Source organism: Xiphophorus maculatus, chromosome 4, assembly GCF_002775205.1.
Source record: "Xiphophorus maculatus strain JP 163 A chromosome 4, X_maculatus-5.0-male, whole genome shotgun sequence".
Classification (NCBI taxonomy): Eukaryota; Metazoa; Chordata; class Actinopteri; order Cyprinodontiformes; family Poeciliidae; genus Xiphophorus; species Xiphophorus maculatus.
This window is the reverse complement of record NC_036446.1, coordinates 2,294,314-2,306,480: the sequence shown is the minus strand read 5'-3', so window position 1 is coordinate 2,306,480 and position 12,167 is coordinate 2,294,314. Positions and strand designations below refer to the sequence as shown.

General features: G+C 39.3%; 1 protein-coding gene across 2 annotated transcripts; it reads left to right on the top strand.

The window, feature by feature from the left end:
• The first annotated feature begins 41 nt into the window (after positions 1 to 41).
• On the top strand, positions 42 to 11,597 carry LOC102221937 (casein kinase II subunit alpha'-like). 2 transcript variants are annotated; one of them, XM_005808105.2, is made up of 13 exons: positions 42 to 265; positions 2,494 to 2,870; positions 2,954 to 3,065; positions 3,717 to 3,818; positions 3,945 to 3,995; positions 4,127 to 4,186; positions 4,950 to 5,033; positions 6,018 to 6,128; positions 6,199 to 6,300; positions 7,585 to 7,685; positions 8,422 to 8,570; positions 9,623 to 9,710; positions 11,203 to 11,597. In XM_005808105.2, the coding sequence occupies exons 2-12, from the start codon at positions 2,764 to 2,766 to the stop codon at positions 9,694 to 9,696; spliced, it is 1,053 nt and encodes a 350-aa protein (XP_005808162.1). In that variant the 5' UTR covers positions 42 to 265; positions 2,494 to 2,763; the 3' UTR covers positions 9,697 to 9,710; positions 11,203 to 11,597. The 2 variants fall into 2 exon arrangements, with proteins under 2 accessions (XP_005808162.1, XP_023188080.1); XM_023332312.1 differs by lacking the exon at positions 42 to 265 and adding an exon at positions 272 to 372.
• The last annotated feature ends 570 nt before the right edge of the window (positions 11,598 to 12,167 follow it).

Here is a 12,167-nt window from a genome sequence, read left to right as displayed (position 1 = left end):
TAATGTTTTTGTTGTATTCTTTTCATACCGTTTGTGTGGTGATGGAGCCTCTGCGCGGTTAGCTTCCGGGTAATGTTGACTGCAGAGGTGAAGAGCAGCCGCTGATGGAGACGCCTCCACTACCGCCCATCTGTCGGGATCAATAAACCAATCACCTCATCGATCATCTGGAAATCCAAGTTCGGCTCGCATCGCCGCGAGGACATCGCAGCTCAAGTCGCGAGCGAACGACCGTTGATGACGGAGGAGCCTCTCTGCGCTCGAGGTTAGCAGCTAGCTTTAGCTTCTCTCTCTCAGTTTACAGAAACTACGCCACTAATCGATCCAATTGATTGATAGTGTGATCGGTTTGAGCTGCGTGGGGACACACAGGTGAGTCTAGCTGGTATATTTCTCTGTGACGCCACAGTTCTGGGTGAAACTTTACGCTTTTTGAACGGTTTTATGCAGCTAGGCTACCGTTACTAGTTAGCCTCGTTAGCGCTGGTTGAGTTCATCACAGATGATGCTAACTAATCCCGCCTCAGAGTTACGACTAGTCCCCGGTGTTATTGATGGGTTTTCACTTTGATTCACGCCAAACCCCGAATTTAGATGCAAAATAAAACAGATTTTTAGGCTGAAGAGAAAACAGACGATGATTGAGCGTTTAAAGGCCCCAAAAACAGGACTTAAAATGAGAAATCTGCGCTAAAAGAGGCTCAAATTACAACAATTTAACCCATAATCCGTTCATAACGGTTAAGAGGCGCGTCTGTTTCTCACTGTTTGAGTGGAAATAAAAAGCATCATTCAAATTAAATCAGAAGTTATGAAATCCTATGTTTTATAGTAGGTATTTGTATAAAATATTTGTATAAAGGTTCATAATATGAAGTGGTTAACAGCTCATAATGAGGCTCAAAGGAATTTGATCAAGTTGCATATTTATTTAACCTAATTTTATGCTTTAATAGGCCCCTGTTTTCCACATTGTAGTAGTTTTCTCCTGTCCATTCATACCTGGCTGGCTCCACTGATTTTCCTGAGGTGTGTGTGTTGTTATATTGCAATAAAACCCAATAATATCCAGAAATAGTAAGACAAAACAAAACCATCCCCACACATCTGGCTTTCAGATGGACTAAAAACTGGTAATTACAGTTACACTGACTTGTTTAACTGTAATTACCAGCCTGTTTTGATTTAAGCAAGTCATGAGGTCATGTGTCACAGCACTGCTGTTTACAGATATTTAAACTGGAAACCTGGATCTTTGGCAGTCTGTAGTTATGATGGTCACAGTGTTTAGATATGATACTAACGGATAATCTCACCTGTATTATGATTTATTTTATATTTTTTGAGCTCCATTTTTGAATGTTTGTCTAAACCAGCTGGTTAACTTTAACTGTCCACACTTTTTTTGTCAAGAAAGAGGGTTATAAAACTAGAATTTTAGAAACTAGATAAAATATTATTAATACGTGTCAGTTTCATCATTACCCGTCGTTCTGTTCAGGCAGATATGAATCACATTTAATCCAGAATCTTTCCACCTTAATGCAAATCAGGTTTAATTTATTTATAGATTGAGAACATGTGTTTTAAAGTCCATTATTACCTTTAATTTGACCTAAGTTTTAGTTGACAAATTTTCACAGATCGAGGTCAAACTGAGAGAAAACAAATCAGTAACATAATAACATCTGCTTTAAATGCCAAGAATGAAGCGATTAATTATTTAATGGATCACCTTTACACCAGTTAGTCAGCGCGGGGCGCAGCAATACTCAGCACAGCCTGCCGGTGTCATGCTGTATAACATTATAGTGTTATAAAAAAAAGTTCTGCATCTCCCTCAGAGAAACTGAAAAATATTCCTGCAGACATACATTTCTCCAATCGTCAGTAGGCTTGTTGCAATAAGAAATAAATCCATTAATCACGTAATAAATTAAAACTGCTCTATAATTTCAATTTCCATGAGTCATCGTTTCTCTCTTTCTACCAAAAACTTGTTGATAAAAGTCTTCAGTCTAGTGTTTTGGCCTCCACTAGACTTTTTTTTGGAGGATAATTTTGTTTGCAGAGACTTCATAATTCATTTTATTTGTTGTTTTGTTTAGTTGTTTGGGATATTTAAAATATCTTTCAGTGTTAAATATTCACTAGAATTTAAAGTTTATTAATCTTTGAGAATATGTTCTTACATTATTATGCCATTATGTTACTTGAAAATGGTCTCAAAACAACAATATTATCGTTTATTACAATAACTTCTGGGACAATTTATTGTCCAGCAGAACGTATCAGCTTTTCTTTTCAGTGACCAGGGCTTGAGACGTGTGTCCGTTATCATTTTAAACCTTAACATTCGTTTACGTGCAGTACCATGATGACCACTAGGTGGCGCCTGTAGATCACAGTGTGCTGGTGGATGTCGTTTTATTCAGTGTAAATAAAATGTTTTGAGTCCAGGTGGACTGTAAGGCCTCCTCTTTCTCCCCACAGCTGGCGGTTCTCCATCCCATCCTTCCCAATATCCTGCTCAGGAGCTTCACTCACTCCGTGATCGTAGCGCTGTCGTTCTGCACCGCGGCCGCCCCGGACCGGCCCGCCGCCTCCCCTGTCAGGCCGCGAGCCGCCAAAGCCAATGGTAAGCACAGCGGGGCGACCTTAGAGCCGCAGACCCTGCACAGCCGCTGCGCTGCTTTCCGCTATCGAGCCGACGAGTATTACGAGGGAGGAGACGGTCCGGGACGCGGAGCCTCAACGCCAGCGATGCCCGGATCTTCGCCGGCCAGCAGCAAGGCTCGGGTTTACACCGACGTCAACACGCAGAAGAACCGGGAGTACTGGGATTACGATGCACACGTGCCAAACTGGAGGTGAGGCGGCGCCTACGAGCGCCAGCGGGCACCGGGAGGTTGTCGTTGTCGTGGTAACGGCGAGTTGTTTCTGCTCTTTTCAGCAACCAGGACAACTACCAGCTGGTGCGCAAACTGGGCCGGGGGAAGTACAGCGAAGTGTTTGAGGCGATAAACATTACAAACAACGAGAAGGTGGTGGTGAAAATCCTCAAGGTGAGAACTCTTCATCATCCTCATCCTCACTGTTACAGATTAATGAGAATCAGGAAACGGTTTGGCTCTTCTCAATGGCAGCACCATAAACTACAATAAAAAAAACAATATTGGACACACACAGTGGAAAAATACTTTTTAAACTGAAGATTTACAAATAAAAACTGCTATTTAATCTGATATCTGACACCAGTTAGGATTTTTAATGGAAATTATGTTTATGGTTAGTGGTTTAGAGTTAACACAACTAACTTTCTAGTTAGCAGTGCCAACCACTTCTGATTAGCTCCTGAAATCACCTAATTACCAAATAAAACAAAACATCTTCAACAAGCAGCTCAGTGAAGTTGAGACTAACGTTCTGCCTGGATGGAAAACCCGGCAGGTAACAAAACCAGACATTCAGTCAGACTGAGTTTGAACTGTTTGCAAAGAATAATGAGGAAAACGTTCAGTCTGCAGGCTGAAAGCTGCAGTGGAAGCTGTTCTGCAAAGACTCGGGTTTGTTGTGGTATATTTCCAATTATTCTTTGCGAAACTGTTTAAACATTGAACATCTGAACATGACCAGCCTTTCCAGGCTTCGAGCTAAGCCAGATCTTCCTCTCATTTCGTTTCTCTGTCGGTTAAATCCTGGTTTCTGCTCCTCAGCCCGTCAAGAAGAAGAAGATCAAACGGGAAATAAAGATTCTGGAAAACCTGCGAGGAGGAACCAACATTATCCGCCTGGTGGACACGGTCAAAGACCCGGTGGTGAGTGAGAGCGGAGCGCCCGGCCGGCCGCCCGCAGCGCTGCATGCCCGCCGCCGTAATCCAGTCCGGCTAATGATCTCCACTTACCTGCAGCTGCTGTCCGTGTTTGTTGTTTTCTCTTTGCAGTCCAGAACGCCAGCACTTGTCTTTGAGTTCATCAATAACACAGATTTTAAGGTACTTGAGTTGGGCTGGCTCCACACTACCATCCATGCACCGATAGGCAGCTAACAGAATGACTTCCTGTTAGCGTAGAAGCCGCTAGCGGCTAACGGCTAAAACACGAGTGTCTCTTATCGTTCCTGCAGGAGCTGTACCAGAAGCTGACCGACTACGACATCCGCTACTACATGTATGAGCTGCTCAAGGTGAGATCAGCTGTACAAAGATTAACTGTGACTTCCAGGATCTGTGGAGAATAAAACCTCAGAAAACAAGAAATATTTATTTGATGCATTACTTCAGCGATAAGTAAATATCAAACATTCATACAAGAAATGATTCCACTAAAAATGCATCTTATTGATCTCCAAATGGCTGCTGATGGAAAATATTAGAACAACAAAGCTGGTTTATGAACAAGAGGTCTCACTACGACATGAAGATCTCTGCCTCTGTTTGGTGCATTTTTATTCTTCATCAAGTGAAATTAGTTGCATTTTGTAAAGTATCCAGAAATTGAACTCAACTCAGAGTAAAATAAAAAAATATGGTGGAGAAAAACTATTAATGAAAGAAATAAAAATACTGAAGTAAACGTAAGTTGTGACCATGATTTTATATATAAAAGCTGAAGTTTGTCACAACATGGCGCATGGAGCTGCTCAGTGTTTTTGTTTTCTGTAAAATCAAGTTAAACTTTGTGGTTTTTAGACCTTAAACTCATCAGGAAGGTTTTTGGTTTTACAGGATATTTTTAGGTGCAGGAAACGTTACAGGGACAAATGTCATTAGGATTTGAGTATTTTTGTGTTTTTACTTAGTTTGTATTTATTTTGCTGTTAATTATGAATAATGTTTTAAAAAGTGGAGCGTTGATGAAGGCTGTTGGTCCTGCTTGGTTCCAGATGTTTAAATGAATTTCTCATTATTCCTGTCTGAGGAGGAAACGTTGGTTTGTTTCTGCTCCAGGCTCTGGACTACTGCCACAGCATGGGGATCATGCACCGGGACGTGAAGCCGCACAACGTCATGATCGACCACCAGCTGAGGAAGGTGCTGCTCCGCTTCCTCCTCTTCCTCTCTAAAATGATCGTTTAGCAGCTGAATAAACAGGGCTGGATTTTAATCAGGCATTTTCAAGGTTTGGAAAGTGCTGGATTTCTGCTTAAAGTCCTGGAAAGTGTTTAATATTCAAACAGCACCGTGTTGTAATAAAGTTTATTATTTACAGTCAAAACCAGATATTTAAATATGATAAAACGATAAATACACATTTTGTTTCTCACTGTCTGAAGCAAAATTATACAGCAGAATATCAGAGCTTCGCTAAGAAGATAAGAAAAAATAAAAGTACGAGAATAAAGTCATAATATTAAACATTTATTCTCGTTTTATTTTGACTCTGTTCAGGTAGTTTTATAGTTTTATATTTAAAGATTCTAAAAAGACAAAAACAAATTTTTTACTCACTGTCTCAAGTTAAATCATACGACAAATTATTAGAGCCGATTCAAAAAAAATAATATGAAAATTCAGTCATAAAATTCTAACAGAAAATAAAGTCTAAATTTTACAAAAATTAAGTCAAAAATACCAGCATAAAGTTACAATAATACGAGAACAAAGTTACTAAAATAAAGTCGTAACATTATGGGAATAAAGTCGTAATATTACAAAAATAAAGTTGTGACATTACAGGAATGAAGTTGTATTGAGTGAGGATAAATTCAGAACACTTTGAGAATAAAATCTCCACAATGCAGGAATAAAGTCGTAACGTTACTGGAATAAAGTAAAAAAAACAAAACAAGAATAAAGTTGTATTACAGAAATAAAATGAATATTTTGAAAATAAAATTATAATTTTACCAGAATAAAGTGGTAATGTGACAGGAATAAAGTCATGAGAAGAAATCTGAATATTTAGAGAAAAAAGTCATAATATTGTGGCTTAATTCTTAATTTTCTTGGCCCTATCGCTGCGCCCTAGATGGTCAGTAATCAGTTTGTTGACTAATGGAGTCTGTTGTGCTGCAGCTTCGTCTCATCGATTGGGGTTTGGCCGAGTTCTACCATCCTGCTCAGGAATACAACGTCAGGGTGGCGTCTCGCTATTTCAAAGGCCCTGAGCTGCTAGTGGACTATCAGGTTAGTTAATCTGAGTTAAATCTCATACTTAAACGGCTCAGTCGGTCTGATTCTGCGGATGTTTTTGCAGATGTATGACTACAGTTTGGACATGTGGAGCTTTGGCTGCATGCTGGCCAGCATGATCTTCCTGAAGGAGCCGTTTTTCCACGGCCAGGACAACTACGACCAGGTAGGAGGCGGGAACAGCCTGCAGGTCCTCCACACTTTACCACGACGCAGAGAAACATAGGAAATATGACACCCAACAGGATCGATCCCTCTGAAATGAACACAACTGAATTATGCTTTAACCATCCAGACACTTTTCTTTAAAGTTTGTTGAGATCCATTTAATCCAAAGCAAAAACCGTTTCTATCATCATAAATAATGCTGGATGTTATACACTGCAAAAAAACAAATCTTACCGAGTATTTTAGTTTAGTTTCTAATGCAAATATTTTAGTGTACTAACTTACAAATATACATGTAGATTAAAATAATAACTGCAGATTTTGGCAGTCATGCTGAAGGACTTCAGGATTTCTAAATGCTGCATTTTTTAGACTCAAAGTTTGTTTTTCTTTGTTTTTTTGTGATTGTGGAAACCTGACTAGTATTCAGTCAGCAGGGGGCGCCACTGATTCCCTCAAAGCTGCTGTATCAGCTGCAAACTGGACTCTTCACAGTGGCTCTTAATAACTCTGGATAAAATAATAAAAGAGTCATTTAACGTTTTCAAATATACATTTAAAACTAACTGCAGGTTTTAGCCATTTTTCAGTGTTTTAAGACATAATTATGTAGAATTTCAGACATCAATCTCAAAATTTCTGAGTTTTTTGGCTGAAATTTACTCCTTTTTTCTGTCTACAATATCCCTAATAACCAACAATTTAATATATTTTATTTTATTACATAATTTGAACCAGGTGAGGTTATAACAAATTGGTGGCTGTATGATGTTTTTATGGCTTTTTATTTTTATTTTTTTATGATGTAAAGCATTTTGAACTGGCTACACAGATAAACGTGAATGATTGAAAGCTGGGAGTTCTGAGTGGAAAATTACAGAAAAAATGTTTTTTGTTGTTTTTTGTCTTAAATGCAAAATGTTAATAATTTTGGCTCCATTGCTGCTCTGATTGTGTTGGTCTGTTAGGAAATGACTTTATGTAGAGTCTCTATAGTCCAGTTAACAATTATTCGATTACTAAATTAGTTAACGTTTATGTCAACAATTGTTTCAGCTCTGCACTTCTTGGAATTGCAGTTTTGAGTTTTGGGTTTCATAAATCCTGTTATTAGCCGCTACACCGTTTTTTTCCAGGACACAAACAGCTGCAAGCAAGAACCTTCAGTTTCTGGGAAACATGCAAACGGTTCTAACTGAGCCTGTCTGTGTGTGTGTGTGTGTCTGTCGGGGTGTGTGTGTGTGTGTGTATGTCGGCGTGTGTGTGTTCGTTTGTTCTGCAGCTGGTCCGCATCGCCAAAGTTCTCGGCACCGACGAACTGTTCGGCTACCTGCACAAGTATCACATAGAACTGGACACTCGCTTCAAAGACCTGCTGGGACAGTGAGTACCAACTCGACCCGGTTCTGACCCAGACAGAACTCAAACATGTTCTTTTGTTTGTTTTTTTTTCATGATTTTGATCAGTTTTATGAACTCTGGAGTCGCGTTTCTGTCGTTACGTAAAGGTATTAGTCAGGGTGAGGTTTTTTTTTACAGAGGTGTAAAATTTACTGAAAGTTTCTCCTAAACTGGTGAACCCGACCAGCACCTGCAGGAACGTCCAGCAGGTGCTGGTCGGGTTCAACAGGTGGCGCTGTTCTCCTGATTTCTCCAAATGGGTCGCAGACGGAGTTTGCATCCAAACGTGATGATGAAACCAAACGAACCCCAAATAAACCTGATGAGCACCATGGAGCGTAATGGGTGGTGGCAGCATCATGGTCTGGGTTGCATTTCTGCTACTGGATCCTTTTTTCTTTCTTGGATGTTTTTTGTCAGTCTACTAGCTAAAAAATGTGGAACGTTTCCAAATATGGGATTGTAGTATTACGACTTTATTCACATATTATTAAAATTTTATTCCCTTTCATTTCAAACATCGTAATTTTCTTAGTCTTGTCTTAGTATTCGGTCGTACACTGACTGCTGGACGAAGCCTGAGATTAACGTTTAACAGTTTTAGTTTCAGAAAACGTACGCAGCCAGATTATGTTTTGTTTGCCTCATTAAATATGAATCCTGTCGTAATTTGTGTCGTCATACCGTGGCTGACTGTGCGGGGGCGCTGTGGTTCCAGGCAGTCGCGGAAACGCTGGGAGCAGTTCATCCAGTCGGAGAACCAGCACCTGGTGAGTCCGGAGGCGCTGGACCTGCTGGACAAGCTGCTGCGCTACGACCACCAGCAGAGGCTGACGGCGGCCGAGGCCATGCGCCACGCCTACTTCTGTCAGTACCTGCAGCACACACAGCCGGGTTGCCAGGTTGGACGGGTTTCCCCCAACTGGGCTGCTTCTAAAGCACCAGGAGGGTTTCTATAAATATTACAGAGGAACATTTTTAAAAATAAGTATTCTGTTTCAGAAAGGAACCAAAGTTTTCATAAACTCATATTATTGGACTTATTAGTTAATTTGTTCAGAAATCTGTTGAACGATTAGTCCAGGAGTGTTAAAAGTCGCAGGGCAAACAATCCAACCTGAAATAAAGTAGCTCAATTTGGTTTATTTTTAATTTTTTCAAAATCGATATTTATTATAGATCCAAAACTTAACAAGAGATTTTTGTGACGGTGTATCTGGGCTATTGTAAAAATAAAAAAAATAAAAAACGTAAAAGTAAATTTCCACCAAAAACTGTTTTGATTAATTTCAGAAATTCTCTAGAAAAAAATTCAAAAGTCAAATTTTTTTTTTGAAATTTTCAATGTTTTGTAGAAAATTTATGAGATTAATCTAAAAATTTCTAAGTTCTTGAGCGAAAGAAAACTCCTGTTTTTCCTCTACAGTAACCCAAATACGCCATCATAGATTTTGCACGTTTGTTATATTAATAGGAGTTGGACGTTTTTTCTTTTCTTTGTTTGCTGTTTTGGCCGGTTCCCTGTTGTTTTTGGGCTGGACCTGTCAGTCGGATCCAGCTGCTTCCCATCCAGTGGTCAGACTAACTCTCTGGAGGTCGGATGTTTTCTCAGTAGTTGAGCTTCTTCCTGTGAAAGCAGCAGGCGATGCGTTCAGGGGGCCGAGGCGTGGCTGCAGCTCTCGTTGCACCAGTTTTAGGACAAACTTTGAATTTTTAAAGCTTCTGGGAACAGAAGGACAGCAGATATGTAAAGTGATACATTCCAGAGAGGAATTAGCTTTCAGCAGAAAGAAAAGGACCAGAAACTGGAGCTCATCTTTGTTTCACAGCCGTTATCTTCCTGACACTCCTAGAGTCTGGTTCCGACTGTTTCCAGGAGCTTTCCGCTCATTCCTTCTCTCCCGTTGTTTGTCCCGCAGATCCAGTGGTGAAGGAACAAGTGAACGCCAACACAGACGGCACAAAGGCAATAAGCAGCTCCAATGCAACATGATGACCAGACAGCAGGTAACCCACTGGTGGCCCTCTGGCATGGACTAATACACGAGAAATGCAGCTTTAAAAGCAGAAAACATCACAAACGGGGGGATAACTCTTCACACCTTCCTGTGTTTAACTCCATCTGTTGTGACCAGAAGGTTTTATTAAACGTGACAAAGCAAACCTTTGAATTACAGGAAGAGGAGTTTCCACTTCTAGACGGAGGCGTTCTTATTAGGAGACACAGATCAACGGAAAACGACTAATACATGTTTCACCGTCCTGCTGCTGCAGCCAGTTTGTACCACAGTCCAGGAAAAGTTTATTTAATATTAGATTTATCTGCAAACATTCACCATATTCCTTTACTGAACTCAAAAATCTGGTCAGTGAACGCACCATGCCTACTGGATCGCATCGACAACAATACGCCAAGAGTTAATATCTTTATCTAAATTAATGCGTGAATGTCCTGTCCTGTTATTTATATTAGAATCCATCATATTATTATATGTTATGTTAAATGCCACATTTTAGCTCTTTAAAGGGTCAAAGCTCTACATCTGGATTCATCTGATTATCTCTCCAGTTGAAGGTCCAAATAAAATCAGCTTGTTTAATTAATGAGCGCGCAGCAAACAATAGTTATAAACATCAAAACAGGTTTTACAAACACAAAAACAGGCGTTATAAACACCAAAAGGAGTTATAAACACGAAAACGGGAGTAATAAACACAAAAACAGGAGTAATAAACACAAAAACAGGAGTAATAAACACAAAAACGGGAGTAATAAACACAAAAACGGGAGTAATAAACAAAAACGGGAGTAATAAACACGAAAACGGGAGTAATAAACACGAAAACGGGAGTAATAAACACGAAAACGGGAGTAATAAACACAAAACCGGGAGTAATAAACACAAAACCGGGAGTAATAAACACAAAACCGGGAGTAATAAACACAAAACCGGGAGTAATAAACACAAAACGGGAGTAATAAACAAAAACGGGAGTAATAAACACAAAACGGGAGTAATAAACAAAAACAGGAGTAATAAACAAAAAACGGGAGTAATAAACACGAAAACGGGAGTAATAAACACGAAAACGGGAGTAATAAACAAAAACGGGAGTAATAAACACAAAAACGGGAGTAATAAACACAAAAACGGGAGTAATAAACACGAAAACGGGAGTAATAAACACAAAAACGGGAGTAATAAACACGAAAACGGGAGTAATAAACACGAAAACGGGAGTAATAAACACAAAACCGGGAGTAATAAACACAAAACCGGGAGTAATAAACACAAAACGGGAGTAATAAACAAAAACAGGAGTAATAAACATGAAATATAAGTTTAGTGTTTATAACGCCAAACAACAGTTCTAAACTGTCCCAGGCAGGACTTAAACAGCACCAGGAAATGTTAAAGGATTTATTAAATCTGTTTTTATTTCATTAATCAGATTTTCTGTCTTCTTTTAATAACTTTGTTTTTTTTCACCCATTCAGGAAAAAAATCTTTCTTACCTCAACTTGCAACCTTTTCTTGGCAGAAACATCTGCCTCCACATCAACAGCCATACTGGAGCAAGATGTCAGTTTTTGCAGCACACACACTCAACCCCAACACACACACACCCCAACACACACACACCCAATGGATCAGTACTGGACGGACTAAACCAATCCCATCAGAGCCCAGGGAACCCACAGCCCCTCATAATTCGGATGGGAAATCGGATCTGAACCCGTTTTTAAACTAAGTGACTCGCTGGATCCGAATCCGGCCGCACCGTGTTGCAGGAGATCCAGTTCCAGGTTTTAGCACTGACGTGGAGGCTCTTTTCTGCTATGATAGAACAAAAGCTATATTGAAAGAGAATAAACAGTTTTTATTTAAAGAACGTGTCTGAGTTTCTTTCCCTGAGCCACTGAGTGGATTTAACTGTTTCTGTGACATTAAAATAAATCATTAAATACTGAGAGACGAACGTTTTCAACCTGTAAGCTGATTGGATGCTGAGAAACTACATCACAAACTGAACTGACCAATCAGAGGGAAGAATTTACATCTTCAAACATAAATAATCACAATCACTTAAGGTTGCTCTTTACACGCAGCTTTCTATCTAAAACAAAGTTTCCCACATTTTTTATCTGAAAATATAAATTCTTGTCCAAGATTTAATTTCTTAGCAAAATCCACAGATTTTGGTTTTAAGGGTTTTTTGCCTTCATTACGATGAAATCTTTACTTTGAAAATTGAAAAAGACAAAAACACTTCCATCTCCTAAATGCTGACCTGAAGGGGGTGAATGTTTATGCAGTTTTTATAATTTTTTATTTAGTATTTTGTAAAAATCAGTTTACACCGTTTGACAAGTTTTAGAAAAAAAAACAAACAAAGCCAGGTTTTATTGATCATGATTGATTTCTAACACCAATAAAAAGCCAAAACATCCCAGGGTTTGAT

What these genes read in the sequence shown, in the direction of transcription:
- LOC102221937 (XM_005808105.2), top strand. Translation starts at nt 2,764, where the DNA reads ATGCCCGGATCTTCGCCGGCCAGCAGCAAGGCTCGGGTTTACACCGAC. An exon ending in TCAATAACACAGATTTTAAG is followed by an intron (nt 3,996 to 4,126) that starts GTACTTGAGTTG and finishes TCGTTCCTGCAG; the next exon opens with GAGCTGTACCAGAAGCTGAC. An exon ending in ACATGTATGAGCTGCTCAAG is followed by an intron (nt 4,187 to 4,949) that starts GTGAGATCAGCT and finishes TTTCTGCTCCAG; the next exon opens with GCTCTGGACTACTGCCACAG.